Consider the following 21,383-nt stretch of genomic DNA (forward strand, 5'->3'; position numbering starts at 1 on the left):
AAAAGAATTGGCTGGCGGCCGCCTGGCTTGCGGATGCACGAACGACGGGTGGACGGCCGAAGGTAACGCAGGTTGGTTCTCGAAGATAGTTCGTTCTCATATGTTTAGCTATCGGTGTCGGGTCAAGGAAAAGAATTACGTTACAATATATATTAGGATAATATAGGTTGTCTGAATTATTGTGGTTGCTCGTCGTGTCATATTTTAAGACATAATGGATATTTGGCGAAAAGATATTAATGGCGATAGTCTATTTACGTTCTACACGAAATTCATTACTGTCCTCTCTGTTACATTATCGTTAATGTCCATTTCGGCGAGTACTACGTGTATTTATGGTAAAAAGCTCAGACAGGGGCTAGTGCGAGGTATTTGCATTGCTTTAGAATCAACATCCATTTTAGCACATAAATACAGCTATTTAAATTTGTAACGCGAGAGAATATATTTCGAAGTGTTAAAATTTACAAATTTCTATTCCATTGTTGTTAATAAGTCTTCGCGTAAATTACTTTGGATCAATTTCTTCAAGAATGAAATCTAAGGAAATCTTCTCGGTGATTGATCGGACGATCAATCAATTATGTCAGGTAAGATTTTACGATGCCCTCGCATATATATATATATATGATTTATAATGACGCATAATTAATGGTGAGCCTTGAGCATTACGCAGCCAGCACGTAATTTTCACATGCGACAGCTGCCCCAGACTTCCTGTATTAATCAAAGACTTTGGGGCGATTGGTTGATCGAAATTTTGAATATTGATTGTTTGTCCTGGTATTGATAATTAATTATTTTTGAAAAAAAATAAATAAATAAAAACTCGATCCACCGGGTGATAAATTAAGAAAACTAATGTAAGACTACGGTACTCCGAGCCTTTTGTTTGGAACGAAGTACAGGTTTTTCTATAGAACGAGAAATTGAACAGGGACTTTGTGGGACAATTGGTCCTTGAAAATTTTCTAGTGGAATGCCTATCCTTTGTAATCGTAGCCCACGTGGCTTTAGTACTTAATCGTCGTTATATTTGATACTGCATTGCAACTGCAATTTTCGTTTTATTGTGGAGATTTTTTTTTTTCTTCCATAGGACGACACAAATTAGGCAGCGGACTCTGTGGGTGGTTTGATATTTGATGCCCGAAAATGTTCCAGTGGAATGTCTGTCTTTTGTAATCGTAACCCACGTGGTTTTAGTATTGCACCGTCGTTACATTTGATACTGCATTGCAACTGCATTCCTCATTTTATGCACCTGACGGTAACGCGATCCAGATTGCAGCCGATAGAAGTTGATAACCTTTGTACAACGTTCCTGCATGCCGATACATAATTTATTCGTGACTATCCATAAAGTCACATCACTTCTTCCGATAACCGTAGATGCAGTTGCACCTGCATTAACTCAATTCATTTTTATAAGCTTTCTCTATCTTTTTCTGTATGGCAACGAACCAAGCGCAGGATGCATTGTTGCACTTAGCTATGAGACTTAATAAAAAAATAATAGTTCTTTCCACTGACACGGTATGTATTTTTACTACTGACCGATACCGGACGACGTGTCAATGAAAGTTCTATAACGAGACCCAATTACTACCGATCGCTAACGTCGAGTATCCGGTTGCTAATTAAATTCCATATATATCAAATACACGAAGCGCCGTTTCACGCGAGGGTCTATGTAAGATCGATCGTGGTGCAATAAACGTACGCGATCACCGAAGGAACCTGAATCTTGTCGAATGGTCCAAGAGGTAAAACATTCAGGATCTAGCCAGAGATGAAAATCCGCCAGGACACGAATTTTTCATGAAGACGAGTCCTCCTTGATTAATTGTATCGATAAACGAGCATTCAACCAAGTTGCACCTGAGGACCCGCGTGTATATGCGAACAAAGGCGCCTTTGGCGAATTTTCCGCTCTTCCAGTTTCCCCCAGTTCAACCAACTTGATGGATCTGACCTGCAGCTGTTGTGGTGGGTCGTCATTTTTTTTTTTCTTTCTTTTTTCTTTCTTTTCCTCCTTCTATCAACTTCCCATTAAGCGACGGATATTTACTCACGTTTCAGTTGCCGTTTTCTCCCTCGCACTCTTTTAAACCCTTATCCTACTCTGTCACGAGAGTCACGCGACTCCTGTCGCTCATTCACTCTTGCCAAACTTACCGTACGTACGGCCATCCCGCAATACGTGTATCTCAGCCTCGGAGGGATGCTGCAGGAATATTGAGATATACGATTTGCATCAATATCAATTTAGCTAATTAGTTAACAAACCGTTCCGTTCAGTCGCCAAGGGAGTTTCGCGCATTCTCTCTGCTCCGTCCTTCTCTCCTCTCCCCGTATTCATCCCTTACCTTCGGTCTTCGTCCTTCCTGAGTTCAACCGACCATTAGTCGCATAAATCAAAACTTAGCGTCCCGAAGTTACCTCTGGCTCTGGCGCCCGTTACGTTCCGTTGGTTCCAGTGTCTCGGCTGCCAGAAGCAGAAACAGCGAATTCGCTAGATTCCGGAGGCTCAGCTCCACTAATAAGCTTTGCTTTAGTTTACACCCGTTTAACTTTCGCCGCGACAAACACTCGCCCGTAGTTTTCCCATCCGGAACAAGAACAGGTATACCTAATGCACACGACGCGTCGCTGACTCGACCGCGTCACTCTTATCGATACAGGTTATCCCTGCCGATATGTATAATCACGTACTTACAAATCGTCACAATGACTTCGATCGCTCTCTAATCTCACCCAAGACACATTTTCATTCGCTAGGGATACATAAAAATCTAGTAATTAAAGGGATGTACAGTATCCTCGAAAAATTCCCTAGATTGCTTCTAACCCCGTATTTCCCCTGTACTACAACTTCCTTCGTATGTTAGGTTAGGCACACTTTGTGTCTAGTGCAATTTCACGAATAACAGTTGGTACCTGAGGGGGTTGGAGGTGGCTGGAGGTTCGGTAGAGGGGTTGGCTGACAGTCACTCGGGCAATTCACCAAGTGGCTTTACGGGTTATCCAATATCGTGAGAATCTCGTAGGTGTCCCAGAGTTCCCACAGAGTCCCCGGAGACTGTGTTAAATCGTTCCTCTAGCCTCATATACATCCAGTACCGTACACAGGTCTACGTACGCCTGAGTCTCGTACCAAGGAATCTCGTACCACGTGCGCCATATTGGAATTTTAAGGTTGGCCCGAGACGTCACCCTCGCATTGGTCCACCGCTAACAAGTCTTTCAGCCATTAGAACACGAGTCCGATGCTCTGGATTGACTCGACAAGTAGTTGCTGCTGGGGGTAGCTTATGCCCGTGCATCCTGGTCGACCTTCCTGGTTGACCGACCGATTGGCTGCCATCGGACCACCGGAGTAACCTGCTCGCAATTAGCCCGGGATCCGTGACACCTAGCCTAATCGTGTAACTTTGCTGGCTATCCACAATAGCCAGGCGCCCTTTGATAAAGTCCAACGCAATTACCAACCCCCCTCTTGGCCATCCCCTACGGGCTATTTACCGTCTGCAAACTTCTGCCGAGTTTCACCGTCACGTCTGTTTCTTCGTCCTTAGCTGCTGGCAGGACGCGGGGATATTGGGAAGGGGTGGCTCCTAGGTACAGAGGCTGGGTGGAGTTAGCTGAAACGTAAGGTGGGAAAAGGTGAGAAGGGGATGAAAAATGAAAAAGGGCAGGAGACCAAGGGAAGAATAGAAACGAGAGAACTTCCGGCGACCTTCGAACTTGTCCCGGACCGTTATTCAGTGCGTCGAAAAGTTTCTTCGCTTTCTTTCTCTCTGTGTCTTCCTATTACTTTCTGCTCGTACGAGAATAGGTACCCCCCGGGCTCTTCCTGCTTCCCAACTTCCTCATGTGCCTTCGGCTTATTTCTGACTTCGTGCCAGTCGCCTAACACGGATGTCTCATTCAATGCAGATACATCGTACGGCGCCGTCCTCCGTCGCAGGAGACACAGCTAAGCCAGTTTGTCGGTGGGTACGGTTAATTAATCGGATTTATGCTGTACGCGCTATCTGGGCCGTGTCTCTAGAATCGTGTTAATTAAGCTATTGCCACTGCCGTTCGCGGAGATTCCCATGCGGTTCATTCGTCGTTGGATCCTGAAACTCTAACTGTATCGTTAATACGCTACCGGGTACCTACGTGACTTCTTCGTATACAATACTCTTTTGAAATTAATGATTCATCTATACAGGTATATAGTATATGCGCGCCTATGTAATATCACGTACGGACCTTTACGCACGTAGCTGACTGCACTCTTTAAAGTGATTTTAGATGATTTTAGATGATTACCTCGAACGATGCTCGGCAACTAAGTAAGCCGTATATTAATTATCATGATGATTATGCATCATCTGACAAGCAGTAACGCCGTACGGTAGAACAGTGACAGGTGTGCTCAGCTGATAACCTCAGTTTCAATCATCATAAGTGTATAGTACAGTACGCACCGTAGACTCTAATTGTCTAGGGTCCTTAGAACGATGCCGACCAATCGAACTAATGAACGAGCACCGAAGGCCTCGCAGAAGTCCCGAGGTGTCGGCGATAATATCGCACTGGTCACCGGGTCGACCGTTTTTATGATTGGTCCGACTGTATACAGTATGCAAATATGTTCGCACGCGTTCATATAGCTACTTTATAGACTATCAATTCATCCAATCGGTACACGTGTTAGCGACCCTTCTGTGCCCGTCTTTCTGTTCTTTACTGTACACGGATTTTTTTTTTTTAAATTTATTTTTTTACTCATCCCGTCACACACCCCCTGGCAATGTTACCGGAAGATACGGACAACAAGGACCAACAGAGTCGGGTCGCACGAAACTAAATAGAAAGAGGAGAAGAATTCCGTAAAAGTTTCCTCCCTCGTCGGCCGGCGCCAGTCGAGTATTTCCGAATCCCGCGAGGCTTTCGCTTCATTGTGTATCCTCCTTGCTGACAGGGTTATTGTTCCCCAGGATCAATATGTCCGAGATTTCGAATGAACACGGGGCTTTACTTCCAGCCTGAAGTCTCTCTCCTTCATATCCAGCCGAGCTCATCGCGTCCACGAAGCATTCTCAGTCCTGAAGCGCCGGTCCCGAAGAAGAGTCACCTTACGCCTCTGTATCCTCGTCCACCTTGATCCTCTGTCTCACTCATTCCAGGCATTTTCTACTCTGGCCTCCAGAGTGTTTTTGTCGAGTGGTTTTAGCTTTTGACTCTAATCTCGAAGCAATTAATCTCGTGCCAAAAGCAGAGTCGGTCTTGTGGCCCCTCTTGCTCCTCCGCAGCTTCCACGGACAACCTCTGGATTCCTCCTGGGAAAGGTGAAGGATGACGGGCGTACTACCCGGGCTTACTCATCCTGCAAAAAGCATTAACGGGTTACCGCAACCACGGGAAGTTTGCAGTTCGGCTGCCAAACGAGCGATCTCGCTCGCCAGGATGCTGCAACCCCCGTATGCGATACACCTACGGTCCGTAAGCTTTTCTTCAAGTTTGTGAATACTCGTATGCACGCTTGCTCAGGTCAGTGGTCGCGCTGTTTGGGATATGGTCCTTTATGGTAAAAGAAAATGTCCCTAGGAAATGTAACTAGCATCCGAAGCTATTATGGACCACTGTTTACGTGCAATATAAATATATGTTCACGAAGACTTAGTTATCTCTGTGCTGATTTTTAGTTTAATTGAACTTCCGTTGCGCTCGGTACACTCGGTACGCCTCATTGTGCCTCCGTAATTAGGAGATTCTACATTCGCCCGTGACTGCGCTTCGCGAGACTCGACAAAGGCACTTTAATTAACCGCAAGACGCTTCAGCGCTTAATCCAGTGCTTGGCGAACGGACTCGTGGCAGGGCGGTGGGGACTGTGTGTAAGGATGAAGTGAAATCTTTAAAATTCACGGGACCACGGGGTTGGCTCATTTCTTATGAACCACTATTGGCACTTGTTAATCACACTTTAAAGGCCCTAAAGTCGATGCTTGCTTTTGAATAAAATCATAGGTCGTTTTAAGCATCGTGGGAAAGCTGTATTGTTGGCGTCCACGCGTCGACGTCGACACGGCGCGCTCTTATTAAACCGGACAATCTCGTTAGAAACAACATTGTTACCTGGTATCGAACGAGTGTCGGGTGTTTGTCCTTTGGCCATTTTATTCCGTCCCTTCGGCGCACTTGCTCACTCGTTACCTGCTCCCGGCTTGTCCCTGCTCCGATCGACTTAGCCAGAAGACACGTGGCCCATTCTTATCATTCGCATTGTTATCTCCCTGACATTGTGTTACACGTCTGTGTGACATTCGGCAAGTATTTTCATGCCGTCTAATCAGTTTTAATGTTGCTAGTTGAGGTCGTCGGGTAACCGCGTTATGCTTCGTAAAAATGATACCCGAGACCTCGAATTTTTGTTCTTCTGATCGAGTCGTTTGAATTTCCCGCGCACGTCGTTCTTTGGCGCTCGGGAGGAAAATCGAGCGTTTTGATTTTTCGGCGGAGTTTGTGAAACTGAAATTCTTCGGACGTTCATTTTGGGTTCGTTGTCTGCCACTCCGAAGGTTCGGTCGGATTCTCCGTGTTTTCTCCGGGGGGTTGCGTCAGTGACCTTTTAGCGACCTGGTCCTTAATATAATGTTACGGCAGTCAGGATTAGTTGATGATCGCCAGGAGGTTTCCTCGCTAATTTGCATATAGAGTGAAATTATAACGACAGGCCAGCGCTGTGTTGTCCATGGATATATCGTGTATGGCTAGTGTGCTGTTATCTACCGACCTATGGGAATATACTTTGGACTGGATGTACATACATATTGCACCTATGGAATTTTCTATGGATCAGTCGGAATGGGACAAATTTTTCTATTCTTCGAACTATGTGTATACTATATACATAGTTTGTTTACTGTGAAAAAAAAAAACACTGGTTAATTAATCTGTGCATAGCTTCTGTATTTGGTATGTACATCGTTGTCCATCCTGTAGGATTAATCGGTTGAAACGAATAAGTCAGATTTGACAGGAGTCGTTCAATGATTTCTGTTGAATGTCATTCGGCAGCATTGTTCAGCCAAAAGTGAACAAATACGTTTCCCACTTTAGATTGGCTGCTAGCCAATTTAATCGATCGTTCAGGAAAAGGCCAACAGTTAAGATTTTTTGAGTTTCCTATACCTACCGTGAGTGCGAGAGAGACGGTCTTACGGACGTTAAACGCGTAAGACAGGGACGCGTATACTGACAGTTCAAATCCGTCTTATACGCAGCTTTAATGCATTGACGGCACTATGACTGAGACTTTATATATGGAGGAGACTCTATATATGGAGGTGTCTCGATGTAGATTATCTACGAGATTTTGAATGAATTTCAATCTATTTATTAAATTTTCAAAAATAAAGGCTTACAGAATTATTTATTATAAAATCTTACTACTTGAAGATTTACAAATCCGTCGTTGATGTAAAATACATAAAGACTCTTCATCGACTCAGATTACTTGGCAAAAATGTATCTTGAGATATCTTTCAATCTTGCCGCGCTTCCTCGGTACAAGTGTCAAATATTTGCTATTCCAGGTAAAATCGAAGCCTCAATAAACCCTTTGGTGTTTACTGGCTGGATCCAGGGAACGCGGATGCTTTCGGTCTGTCCCAAAAGCTTCACCCGCTTTGTCCCGTTCGTCACCCTCGTCTTCATTTCCTGTTCCCCCTAGACACGTGGCCGAAACACACGCGAGCGAAATCCTTGACAAGCCTGACTGACAGACTGTCACGCGTTTCAGAGCTAATTGGATGGCTGGTAAAGATTTCACCGGAAGTGGGACGTTCGATTTATATTGATTGAAGCACATATAAATGAGGGACCATCGTTCGTCAATTATCTAACTGATTCCCATATACGTCCAATCAGTCGGCGCGATTGAATATTGGCATTTGATTTTAATTATTTAAACGGAAGTATCGGTATAACTGAAATATTTAGCTGAGAATTCGGAACAGAAGCTAAAATGCATAACCCTATAGTCGCGCGGAGCATGAGAATCCTATAACGTTGAGTATTAGCCTCAAGATCCGCGACTACTTTTTGATCCTTTCATTGGATTTCTGGGCAGGTTCCCGCTCTTGGCGGTTAGTTTAATTAAAAATTTTCCGAGTACGATGCGACCCCCGTCGCCATCGTCGACACGCTCGAATCAACCCCGAAGGGCGGCGGCGCGCCTTGCAATTCAGGATAGTGACGGTTTCATACCGTTCCTGGCACTGCGCCAAGATCATCCAGCCGCGATACTCTGCCCGAGAGGATGCACCAGGCTGGGATGATGCAATTAAGATGACGGAGCTTTAAAATGTCCTCGTAGTAAGGAAAGCGCGGTCGTGCTTATTCTAAAAATTCTTTTTACCCAAAATCCCAAGTAATCTTGTAAATCCGATATATTTACAAGTTTTTCATATAATTCGATAATTATATTGAGAAAGCTATATTTTTTTTTTTCTATTAAAATGCTCATCCAAATATTCAGTCCGACCAGTTATCATTTTCCCTGATCCCCGATTAACCTCTCTCCTCTTCTTCGCCTTTCTCTTCCGTACTCTTCCCCTTTTCCAAATCTCGCCGGACCCGCGAATACAGCTAGCACGACATTTTCTTTCCCAAAGATACGAACGTCGACAATGGCAAAAGCTGCTCAGTTTACGACAGAAGCCGGACACCGTCGCTCGTGGCTTCTTTCCTTTCACCGTTTATGTCGGGATCGATCGTCGGCGCACATTTTATAAAGTCGTTTACGCGACGTTACAAGATAAACCATCCGGGCACAAAAAAGTAGCTTGACCTACTATTGCAGGCATATTATTATTTCTTTGTTTTTCTCTCGAAAATAAGGAAACGACCTCTCTCACATTACATATGCCTATATGCGATACCTATAGTTACAGGTAAAATTGTTTACGACACACAGTTCACTGTAAACCCAATTAAATTATTTCCAATAAATCAAATTATGACGCGTTAATCAAACGTACATTGTGAACAATGTTACTCAATTTTTTTTGGCCAATCACCCTATCGTACCGCACCTAACTATTCCGTCACGTCAATTCATTATACCCTGAGCAAACTTGCCGTTTCTAGTTTACTCGCCTATAGGAGCGTGCAGCTTGCCGTGACGTTCATTGATTCACTCGAGTAGCACGGGACAGCGAGTCCATGACGTTCGGCTCCATTTATTACAGCGATCTACATTTCTCAGTCGCGTCTAAGAATCCCTGTAGAGTTCCATTAAAATTATGGGTAGCGCACGGGGTTTCTCTCTCCGCGTTACGTAAAGAGGCCACTTTGTAGCCCTGCGATATACACGGCTATAATATATCTATATACACGGTGACTCGAATTGCACCCTCTTACCGGGGTGATTCGTTATCCGAAACTACCACAGGACGCTATTTAAATGCTTCTCTACGGACGGCAGCGCGGAGCACCTCGGCAGCCCTCCCGTGCAAGAGGGGTGGCTCGCGTGCCACGATATGTTAAACAATAGATCCCCCACGTGTTGGCAACTGCATGCTGGAAGAGAACCACCCTTAATAAAAATCCATATAAGCGTCCAGAGTCGCGTTCGAGCACCACTGCCAGAGGACGTGTTAATGCTCTATAAAAAGTAAGCATTTCCTTCTTTTTTTTTCTCCCCCCCCTCCAAACTCACTTTTTCATCCCTTACCCACTTTTTTTTTTTTTTTTTTTTTTTTTTTTTTTTTTTTTTTTTCCCACCACACGACACTACGCCGCAACCCTCGTGCAACACGCGTGTAGGATCGTGTAGGAAGATAGCTCGCGGTTCGCGGTTCTCGTAGAGGTGGGATACGAGGGGTTGGGATAGGGGTGGATGAGACACTAGTGAAAATGGGCTTTGCGTGTAATTATGCGCTCCACGCTCGGGAACTTATCTTTATTTTAGCTTGTTATAAATTAGTCGGCCCCTCGTTCTTTCGTGTTCGCGCTTTAAAGCCCCTCTGTATGTAAAAGGTGTAATAGTACTCTTTCCTTATGGCACTGACGCGCGTACACGCGTGAGCCTATCGGGGGGATGCTTTATTACGGGTGAACCCCTCTATGCCTTAGACTTTGGAAATACTCCGCTTCGTTATACGGAGACGTGTCTGGTGTTGATGTGTCCTACGTGTAGAAGATTGTTAGCTACGAGACGCGTCGCCGGTAGATCACTTTACACGATCTTCTCTATCACTCCAATATTATCTCATCTAGAGGAAAGAGGATCTAGATACTATCGGGGATATAAGTATACGCGAAGACGTCAAGTATCCCTGAGCTTCCCTAGAAAGTCGTTTCTGCCAAGGGTCTCTAGGGTGTCTTATCTGAATTTTAGCCGAGCGGATTATGGAGATACGCGGTATTAGCGCCTAACTCCCTGCTTTGCATCTACGTTACGCCGGGGCTTTAGTCACCGGTTATGCAGGGGGGTCGGTCATAAGCGTCCAGTGTCTAACGTTAATGACGATCTCAGCCTGTAGCGGTTCGCTGTATTCCGTATTCCACGTGGGTGGAGATCCGGGCAGGCAGTTTAATAAATAATGGCAATAACTCGAGTAACGGCCGCGGCACTCCTGCTAATCGTCGGACCGAATACGGAGAACTTCGGACTTTTGACAGACATTCAATTATCCAGCCGAGCTCCGTGGCTTCTGCTGCTCGTTATTGTACCAGTTCACTCTGGCTAAGGCCGATACGCTTGCTTTCCAGGGAATTAATTGTAATTCAATTTCGCGATGCCGAGCGTCACTGGCAAGTGTCCATTTAGTACTTTTTAATTGGCTTACTTTTTTTTTGTTCTCCAATCCAAGCCATTGACGGCTTAAATCGTATGTTTAAATTAAATTTTGAATTTGTTTTTAAATCTACCTTACCGACTGCACGATACTCATGGCATACCTACGTACGTGTAGTGTCTATGGTATAGCTATACTTGTTATACATATTGTATGTACAATGCATATGGACATTACCATTGCGTCGTAACGTGGGGGTAGCCTTGGTAGTTTGACGCACGTGTTGCCAGCTACGTTAATGCGTTACGATATGTTTCGTAGGCGAAACGTGTGCTACCAACCTGGTAGGATGCTGCTGCTCGGCTATGATTGTGAGCGATTGCTCGTTACGGCCTACTATTAACCGCCACCAACGCCATTACAGTGTATGACCGTCGCCATCAACATTAGCAACAATGCTTTATCGCTGTACTCGTGAAGTTTCAAGTTTCGGCTCTATCTATTTATCTATATATATAGGTCGTTAAGCAGCGAAGGTACTTGGGAAATTTTGTTGCACGTGTTAAACGTACACGCGACACCGTAATACTATTATTTAAATGGTCATTAACAAATTGCAACTTTGCACCGCTTATACAGTAGAGATAGTTGCTCTTGGCTTTCCGTAGGTAATTCTTTGAGTAAATAAGAGGGGCTGGAGCGGATGCCATGAGTGTTTGGATTACTCAACCCCTTACCCATCTGCCGTCAAGGCACTCGGCGAATGGCGCTGAGCATGAAATAAGACATGTCAGGTTGGGTGTCTCGTGAAGATAGCCACGAGCCAAATACCCAGGAAATTGTATAGTGCCATTGTACCGTTATACTATGTATTGACCTACTCGTCTTTCGCTTGGTACGTAACGTAGTCGATCCCGCACTGCAAATTTTGGCCTGGCGAAAGTCTCGCATTTTCTGTGCTTTATATGGTAACAATTTTTTATAGACTTGCATGCGTGCTTCTTACTCCCACATATTGCACGTTGGATATCACTATCTATATTCTGTTGACTTTTTCTTGAAGAGAATTTAAAAAAAATCTATTCCTAATACGTCCAGACTGCGTGTTCCCGATGTCAGCTTAACATGCCTGACTGAAATTTCCAAGGGGATTTTCGGTCACCCGATCGCCAATTTCATAAAATTTTTCGTGACTCCCTCGGATTTCTTCCCCTCGTAGAAATGCTGCCTACACCATTGCCTATTAAAATTCCGTGAAATCCTTAAATCGCCATCGATTGGCCCTGTAGATGCAACACCTTGGCTTATAGTGTTTGTCAGGATTTAAAAGGGGGAAAAAAATTGGATATAAAAATATCACGTGACTCGCATAAGCTAAGGGGTTGGAGGGAGACGGTGGTTAGCCCGCGGAATTTGGAACAATTTGAATTCCATAACACTCGGCGTGCCGAACGTTATTTCGGTTGATATAGTACGTATATGCATACATATGAGATAAAAGCATCAGGGTCAACGGAGCCATACGTAACTGCCTACCACTACTATATCTAAACGTATTTTCCTTCAAGTTCTCCCAAGTCTAACGACTTCCATTTTCCGCAGCGTCGGAAGTCTTGAATGCGTTTTTCTCCCCGAACGAGAATCCTCGATGCATTTTTATCGGGCCACTTTTCCCGGCATTAGTTATATACCGCATCTCACAGTCACCTAGCCAGCCGGGGCCGTCCGACCGCCTGGCCGGCTATAGACGTAGCCAGCAGTCTCGAGTAGTTTGAAGTTTTCTTACGACGAGATGAAATTTCAAGTAATTTTCTTCTTGGACCCATTCTCTTATTCAAGAAGACAAGATCGAAACCAACGGGATCCGCCGGAACTATCGCTCTCGATGGGCTTCCATTCTGCCGGTGAACAAAGGACTGGAGAATTCGCCTGGATACTTTGCAGATACTTTGCCCGTGTAAAACGGCTTGGATAGGTATACACGTATAGATGGATTCTATAGGATTGCCAGATAGACAGATAGACATCTACGGATTATATTACTTTAATCAACGTGTTACGTAGTACAATGATAGTTGTATAGATATACATGTATACAATAATAACAATATGAAATTGTCTGACGTATCTGTCAATATTTATAAGTTCCGTCATTCTTCATGTTCTATGCTCTTATTCTAAATGTCGCATCGGACGTTGCGATCAAATCCTAAAGCTAATAATTAAAGGCGGCAGGTATTTCAATTTTCAGACTGTACGTGAACTACATGAAAAATAAATACATGGCAAGAATGACGCATCGTGATGCGCTTGGAGCTTGCACACGTGTTGCTCAGACGGACTCATCCCTCGTTCCGACATAGCCGGGAACAGAGTCTGGACGTCGGATTGTAAAACAAAGGACTGAGGATAGAGACACATAAAGTAGTGGGTGCCAGTTGTGGACTGCAGGACATTGGATTTTAATGCTGCGGGGAAGAATCTAGCGAATCGAGTATCCGGAGATCGTCGACGTGTTGAGTTTTCGGACTCGAAAAGTGCTCGAAAGATGCCTGGTACTTGGGAACAAGGAAGAGCGAAGAGAAATAGGAGATGGTCACGGGAGATCTGTGACGTAACGGAGTTATCATGACGGTTAGCAAGATTGTAAATTATGCAAGGTCGTAGCCCGAGCAGTCAATTTCAAGATTGCTCATTATTGCCCGTCCAGGTTAAAGTAAGGATAGATTCGTGGAGCTAATACGCTTTACGGCGATCGATACGGTAATGGGTTGCTGGGTGTACCCCCTTATAAATCGTCGAGTTCCCGGCATCGCTAAACGATTCGTTTACGTTCGCTTACGAATCCTTTTGTTTTGTCGTCGCTCTTAATACGAGCCAGCTGATTAACCTTGGACAGTCATTAATTTACGTTGCTGATATCTTCGGCTTTGAATTACTTTCGATATCTTGATTCAGGATGCATTCCGATGGGATGCTGATTTTTCTTATTCGCGCCATGCGCCACGGGCTGGTTGAAAAATGTATTAAAGGTGCATTTGGCCAAATGGGAAAATCGTGATTTTGGTTGAGTTCGAATACTTCGTTGATTATTGTATATAAGCTGTGATATATGGTTGGCTTGGTGTACTATGTATATGTATATGTACGCGGTGGTGGCTCTCGGTATTATTTCGTTGCAGAAGGGAAAAAAAAAAAAAAAAAGTGAGAACCAGTGTTTCCGGCTTTTTCGAAAAAGTGCATAACCATGCATCGCGCGCGTATAGCGTGACCGCTGTGGCGTGCATCGGAGCCAAACGGATTTCGTGCAATTTACCGACACACCACGATTTCATTTATTTCTTTTATTTCTTCTGCTTCACTCAACGAAATGTAGGCATCGACCGTCATACCTACGAACGGCAGTAACATCACCAAACCTATGGTCCATTCCGTGATTCACTCTTGCAGCTCCCGGGAATGCAGGGGCTGCGGTGCAGTTTGCCGTTTTGGCGCGATAGAAAAATTCGATATCGCTCCCGAAACCCCGCGCGATAATCAAACGAATCCGAAATTACGGTTTGATGTGCTTTGCCGATTCGCGAACGGCGGGGGATGCCATTTTATTACTTCGTTCCGCGCTATTTCCGACTGTTACTTTGCACTCGATTCCACGTTTATCCGAGCGCGAATTTTTCGTCGCTCTAGGCTTTTGTATGTGTGTATTATATGACGGAGCAGAAAATACGGATACGTTTAGTAACGAAAACAGTTGATTTTGCGGTTCGCTGAATATCAAAATAATATTTCCTTAAAATCATACGTTTTTTCGTTATATACATATATGTATACTTATATTTAGACGACACTGCCGTTTCCAATGCAATTTAGCTGAGTGTCGTATCCGCTGTACCGCGCTGCGAAAAACGTATTTGTTGGATTTTCCTAACGAGAGACTCGCCGAGTGCGCGCTATGCCCGAAGAAAAAGCCAAGTGCACGGAAAATGCTTTTCTCTTTCGATTGGAATGACTGGTAGAAGAAGGGAGGACACCTTGGATTCAGCCAGTGTGTCTGTCGTTAGCATTGCATTTGTCCGTTTCTGCTTGGAAACCCGGCGCTTTACCCTTTACAAACCCGTTACGATTTCTCCGTCCGTTCTCTTTCCCTTTACACGGCAAACGATTGTTATTCGAATCTAATTTCCTGTATACTCGTTTCCCTTTCGAATGCAATTTTCTCTCCTCGCATCGCGGGACTTGGAAAACATTGCGGCTTTCGTTAACGAGATAACGTCTTGCACTTTGGTGCAATCCCCCCCCTTATGTATATCCTGGGACAATTTCTATGGGTGCATTCGGAAGCTCTAGTAGTAAATAAACACGCACTGGAAATCAATATGTAGGAATGCAGACTGGTGTAATTGACTGTATGGAATTGTTATTATCTAAAAATTGCAAAGTGCATATGTACATTTCCATTTTCGTGGAAGCTTACGTGAAATGCAGGGGGCGACAGGGGGCGTGGGAGAGAGGATTCGAGGGCAACGAAACTTGTTGAAAGTCGAAGAACCGTTGAGAGTGACATAGACTTTTTTTTAGAAGCAAAAAGGGGGTGAACGATCTATCCCTTGTACTTTGCGAGGGTTAAAAAATTGTCAGACTGTGCTGTACGTGTGCAGTAGAAAGAGGATGTAAGGGCAGGCGTGGAAATGTTGGCACCGACGGATTGAGAGAAATCTCATAGAGAAGGAACACCAGTGTGAATGTGTAAGAGGGAGCGAGATAAAACGAGAGAGGGTTGTGCGAATTCTCACTTTCTCGAATATGTCCAGTCAGAGAAACGTACCGAACAATAGTTACTGTCTGTACTACCAGCATGTTAAAGTTACTCGGGTAGTTTTTACTTGGAGCTCAGCTACAGAGCATTCCAACCCTTTGCTGGCTGGCGAATACAGCTGAATATAGCTCAGTGCTGAAATCCACTAGCGGCATTCATAAGGGACGGCAAATTCGTGGCTCCCAAATGTTCTGCCCGTTACTTCGGTTAGTTAAGAGATAAGATAAAAAAGAAAGTACTTTCTTTTGTCCTTGTCCTCGCAGTCCCAACGGCATGTAGAGTGCACTGTCGTGTTGCGAATTTAGTTTTCCGACAATCCTTTCACCGGGGTGTTAGCCTGCCCACTGCAAGTACCGAATAATATATAACACACGTGTGTCTGACGCTTTGAGCGGCATTTTCGAATTTTTTTTTTTTTTTTCTTTCTTTCTTACATCTATTCTCTCACAATTATCTTGTCCCCTTTTACGCTGATGGACCCGCTTGTGCCACTTTACATATATTTATCCTCCTTTTTCTCCATTACTTTTCTCAAACGTTCGCAGGGGCCTCTCTTTCGTCTCGACGCTCGCTTTCACATAAAGTTCTTTCGACTCCTCTTTGCGCTTCCGTTTTTCTCTTTATTCTTTTTCAGCTGTTCCGCGTTCTTTGAACTGTCCATGCATCGCGGCTCTCACGCTTGGCTTCATTTGGACTCGAGGCTCTTGCACCCGAGGATGTGCATCTCTTTCGGGTAGACGCTCCTGAACAATTTTTTTTCTTGCTATTTTTCGTTCTCGACAGACCTCGCGTTTTCCTGCTTTTCGCGTTATTTACGCGAGACTGACTAAAGCGCACAAAACAGTATGCACGTACATAACCTCCATGCGTTGAAAACTCTAAGCAACTTTTGCACATGGCTGTACATACAATGTAAGTTCGCTACTACTAATTTTCTCATATTGTACCCGATGTATGTATATATATAACAAGGCCAACGTGTCACACATGGCCAACATGGCGCGTACGCCGGCTATTCTCTTAATTTTCGCTTTCCTCGTACGCGAGTGATTGGTTTGCCTAGTCGGAAAAAATGTTCACACTGGTACCAAAATGGAGGTACCATTAACAAGAAAGCACTCGCGAACCCGAAATTTTTTGGTAAAATCTCTTCATAGCGTGTTAATGGAGCCCAGACACGTGAGTGGGTGTTTCGCACGTGTCGGAAGATTGCGAAATATACGTTTCCGTACACGTAGGTTTTCCTGCGTCTATATATATATATATGTATATATATACACACACACACACACACACACACACACACACACACACACTTATATATCGATATACGTTATACGCAGAAACTCGAATATTCAGGGCAGTAAGTTTTCTTTGAGAATCCTTGGCTATCCCATGTGCGCTGCGTGCTGAGAGAAATCTTTTCGCGCACGAGACGCGTGAGAAAATTATGACCGACGTGGTTCGCGATAGTATCAAGATCGGTTCAATCGTGGGTGAATGGAAAAAAGGAGGGTTGGCTCTGCGTGTTTACACGCGGACGAAAATAACAAGCACTTTCGAGAAGATATATGATTACTTTTGGAGTTTGTTTTGCAATTTGGCAAATATAGGGAAGAAAAAAAAAAATTTGTTTCATCTCAAAATATACATATTCTCCTTCTTTTTATACCTTATCGTGGTTCTGACTCTATTACGCTGCATTATAGTTAGGCCTATAATATTATAGCCCTGATCCAAGCGCAAGATAACTCGAGCTTTTCTCTTACCGCGTGCTATATTTTTTTCAAATCCTTTCTTCTCCACGCTTTTTGCTCTTAACAATAGATATTTCTCTCCGTCCATCCCGATCGAGTATCGAGAAACCTCGCGCGAACCAATTATAGGGTATCGAATTAGTGTTTCTAATTTCGCCTCGCAATTCGTTTCGGCTTATCGGAATTGAGATCGCAATCGAATCGATTTGTAGCTCATCCAGGCCGTGATACAATCGCCGTCGTCTCGCCAAGAGGCCTTCAATGATTCTTTTATACATGATATACATGAAGCTGTCAGCTGTCACACAGTATACGTCACCTGTTCGATGTTGCTCGCAGACTTGTCGATTCTTCATACAGGTTATAGCTCATAGACATTGCATCCTGGTTAGGGTTTATATTCATTTAGCTTTATATCTCTGATCCGTATAATCGACACATCAAGCGGTTCTCTATTATGCATATGTATATCCATATTAAATATTTTCAGTATTAGCTCATTATAAATATGTATGTGTATACCGCGTGTAGCTGTAATGCGAAAAGAAGATTGTAACGCCAATACCTGCTTACTTTTCGAACGACGGTCAAGGAACGAAAGAAAGTGAAAGACCGGATAATCGTCGAGGAACTTGGAACTGCAAACCGGTTTCGAGCTGCCGGTTTTCGTTCGCGCTCTCGGTCTTATCAGATTTGTCACAGTTCAAGATCTGCCTGGTAAATAACGGTTTAATTAATACCTAGCGTATTGGAAGTGTCGATAGAAAATACACGTGGGTCTGGTATTCCGTGATCGAGTTATTTACGTTGGTTTTTATTTTTACGATCTTCGCTCCGCGATCTATTTCTATCAGCGCGGTATGACAGGATATCAAAGAATGCACGTGTTCGCTTTTCGCGTAAAGATACACTGTGATTTTTTAATAATGTCATTTTCACTAGCCATTTACGAATTCGCATGGCAACCGGCTTACAGTGTGCAGTAATGCAGTGGCGACCGCGTTCGCTATACGTCGTATTACGTTTAGCGCCCAGCAGCTGACTGTTTCCCGTGCATATCGCGATGCTCGCCAATGGAGATTCAAGCGAACCGAACTGGAACACATTCGAACAATGCTGGATTATTCTGAACTTCGAGATGCATTTCGTATGTGAGCTGCACGTGATCCGCTTGGGTTCTTCGTTATTTTCAAATTACGTCGTACGTACCTTAGAACGGCCAGAATCCTGCCCTGTTGTTTCTACTACGTCACGGTAGACGCTGACCGAGCATAACTTGGGTGTGGTCAGCCTTGCACGAAGCATCCTCGCTTCAATCGTGCAAACGGAAAGCGACTGGCGAAAGAAAAGAAAGACCGAAAGACCAGTTCGTCCTTTTTATCAAATTTTTAGTACTCGAACCCAGCAGCAAAGTGACGTCAGGATCTTGGTATCATCCTGGTACCGGTATACAGGGTGTATCGTCATTCAAACCGATAACTACGTGATATAATCTGTCGTTACGAGGTATCGGTTATCAATGATAATTTATCATATTCAAATTTGTAACACCATTGGATATTTATATCACGTGGGACATTTTATGCGATGAATATTTTTTTCCTTTCGTTTCTTAAGTAACCGGACATCCGTTGAATGGGAAATTTTCAGGGTATGATTGTTATTTTTTAATTTTATCTACCAGGGCGTGATAGTCTTACAGTATTTACTGTGTAAACCGATCCGAACTACTGTGGTCAATTCACTGAACGAAAGAAAGACATCAATTGGGTAGTAGAACGATGGATCGAAAACGATCGAACGATCCATCGATCAGTCAATTTAAAATGTCCCGACGAATAGCACTATTGTTATATACAAGCGGGCGAGAGTTAGTTAACTGGTCTGGGGTAAAGAGGGAGTATTGAAAAGAGTGTGTTATACCTGCCCCTTATACTTGGATACAACGTATACCTACTTTGGTACGTGGTTTACGTCTGAAAAAAATTGAACGAACAAACTGTACACTTCAGATTGAAGGGAGGAGCTGTGCGAAAGAGAGACAGAGAGATAGAGCATAAGATTTGCATATAAGTACTTGCATACAAATAACACGGCGAGAGTCATGGAGTAAGGCTGAGTTTGAGGAAACAACGGCATTGGATTCTCTGCGACCCTCTTTAGTCGTAAAAGCATCAACCCCCTTAAGAACAAAACACACGCAGCACACGCTAAGCTTGGATATGTAATAACGAGTGGTCGCAGCACGTAGCTAGTCAGACAATTCTACTTGACAGAAAGTTCTCAAAGGTGGCAGCACCATAGCGATGCCATAGAACTCAAATTAACAAGCGGACCAATTACCTGGCGACTTTTATCGCTAGAACAAAAACTGGGATGCTGATAAAGAAAACTAAATGATTTTGGCACTTTTTTTTTTCTTTTTTTTTTTATAATTTTTATTATCTGTCAGTGGGTCAATATCTAGATCGATCGTTTAAAGTGGAACGTCGCTTGCTCAGAAACATCTTCACGTAACCTCAATGGTCAACAGGTGTAAAGGGAGCATGTATACGTATTTGGCGATAAGGGCTCTGTCTACCTTATTGTTCTACACTCCCTAAACCCTTTTACGTGCAGTTTGCTCGCGTTTGAGATTATTCAGTTATCCTGCCTACGTGCCATTCGAAATGCCAGACTTATAAACACTGACGACGATCAATTTTCCGCTGATTGTGAGTTTAATGTCTTGTCGAGAAACCGGCTCTGGTCTACCTTGAGATCTTGGAACCGGTAGATTCCATATATGCCTTATGCTATACAATTTTGTTCTATATTAAGCATATGTATAGTTAGGTATATTCTGTATATAAATGGATACGTATACATATATGTATATACTTGAAAGCGACGAAACTTTGACATCGTGCGAGTTCATCGTGTGGAATGATTATACGGTGAACTGCGTTAGTCTCCTCGTAAAATAATTGAAAGGTCTTTGTGTATGCCGGGTGATTCGATTGGAAATGTATATACTCCTTATACGTTACTACTGTATACATGTATATCCTGCTGAACTCATACAGTATTATGATAGGTAAATTTGGATTTCTAATATACGTAATATTATTCACCCGATAGCATCGTTGACTTGGGAATTTTTATTTTAATATTCATTATGTAACGCAATACGCGTATATCCAACGAAGCTTATCGCTCTTTCAATTAGTCCATTCGATTTTAATCCACTAGCACGAACAACGGGAATTCCTGTTTAAGCTTTATTCCTGGTGAAGCGCATACTTTGCAAAATTATATTGAACTTTGACTGTGCGTTAATCAACGGGGTGGCTGGAATGTGAATGAGAGTTTTAAAAAATATGGGAAAAAAAAAAACGGAATAGAACCATTCGCATCTCCCTAATGATATACCTGCCATGCACACTTGTCAATTTGCTTTACGATCTCTCTCGGGATATTATTCATTTTTATTAAGAATTTAATTAGCATTTTACCATTAACATACAGCCGGAAGGATCCTCGTCGCTTGACTCTATTATATATTTTTCCCGTGAACGTAGTAGCTCATTTTACGGGCTACGAGGATGGTGGGGGACCGGGAGGGGGGGTGGTGGCAAATTCCTATATTTTCCAAACACTCGACGCCATTACAAAAACCCGTAGGGGATGAAATAGCCAGGATAGCTTCGCCCCGCGAAAGTCCGGATGTTAATACAGAAATTATTTTCGGGCAAGTCGCGGTACCACCCATCCGGTAACGTGCTCCGCGAGTCGTTTGTATAATATAATGACGCAATGTATGTGCCCCGGAGGCAAATGCATTGCTGGCTGGCTAAATAAAAGCAGGAGGACTGGCTGGTTGCTAGATACAGCTGGTGAGCGAGCAAGGCTGCTGGAATTATGCGGAGGTTGTAACGAAGAAGTTGGGTACAGTATCCGGAAGAGGACCAGCATCCGAAACAGGTCCATGCTCTCCACCCTTCTTACAGACCTTAAAGAATTATATCTCTG

At 43.7% G+C, this 21,383-nt stretch overlaps 1 protein-coding gene across 4 annotated transcripts in view; it reads left to right on the forward strand.

The window, feature by feature from the left end:
- Positions 1-21,383, forward strand: part of LOC107263034 (leishmanolysin-like peptidase) — a 181,466-nt gene that overhangs the window by 26,611 nt on the left and 133,472 nt on the right. The window contains exon 1 of one of the 4 annotated variants that reach the window (XM_025080395.1): positions 13,413-13,433. The exons of the other annotated variants lie outside the window; for them this stretch is intronic. Within the exon in view, the coding sequence (XP_024936163.1) occupies positions 13,428-13,433 (6 nt within the window). The 5' untranslated portion in view covers positions 13,413-13,427. Of the gene's footprint in view, positions 1-13,412; positions 13,434-21,383 lie in introns of those variants that run through there. 4 annotated transcript variants of the gene reach the window in all.

This window comes from Cephus cinctus, unplaced genomic scaffold (assembly GCF_000341935.2).
Source record: "Cephus cinctus unplaced genomic scaffold, Ccin1 Ccin1_scaffold0132, whole genome shotgun sequence".
In the NCBI taxonomy this organism is placed as follows: domain Eukaryota; kingdom Metazoa; phylum Arthropoda; class Insecta; order Hymenoptera; family Cephidae; genus Cephus; species Cephus cinctus.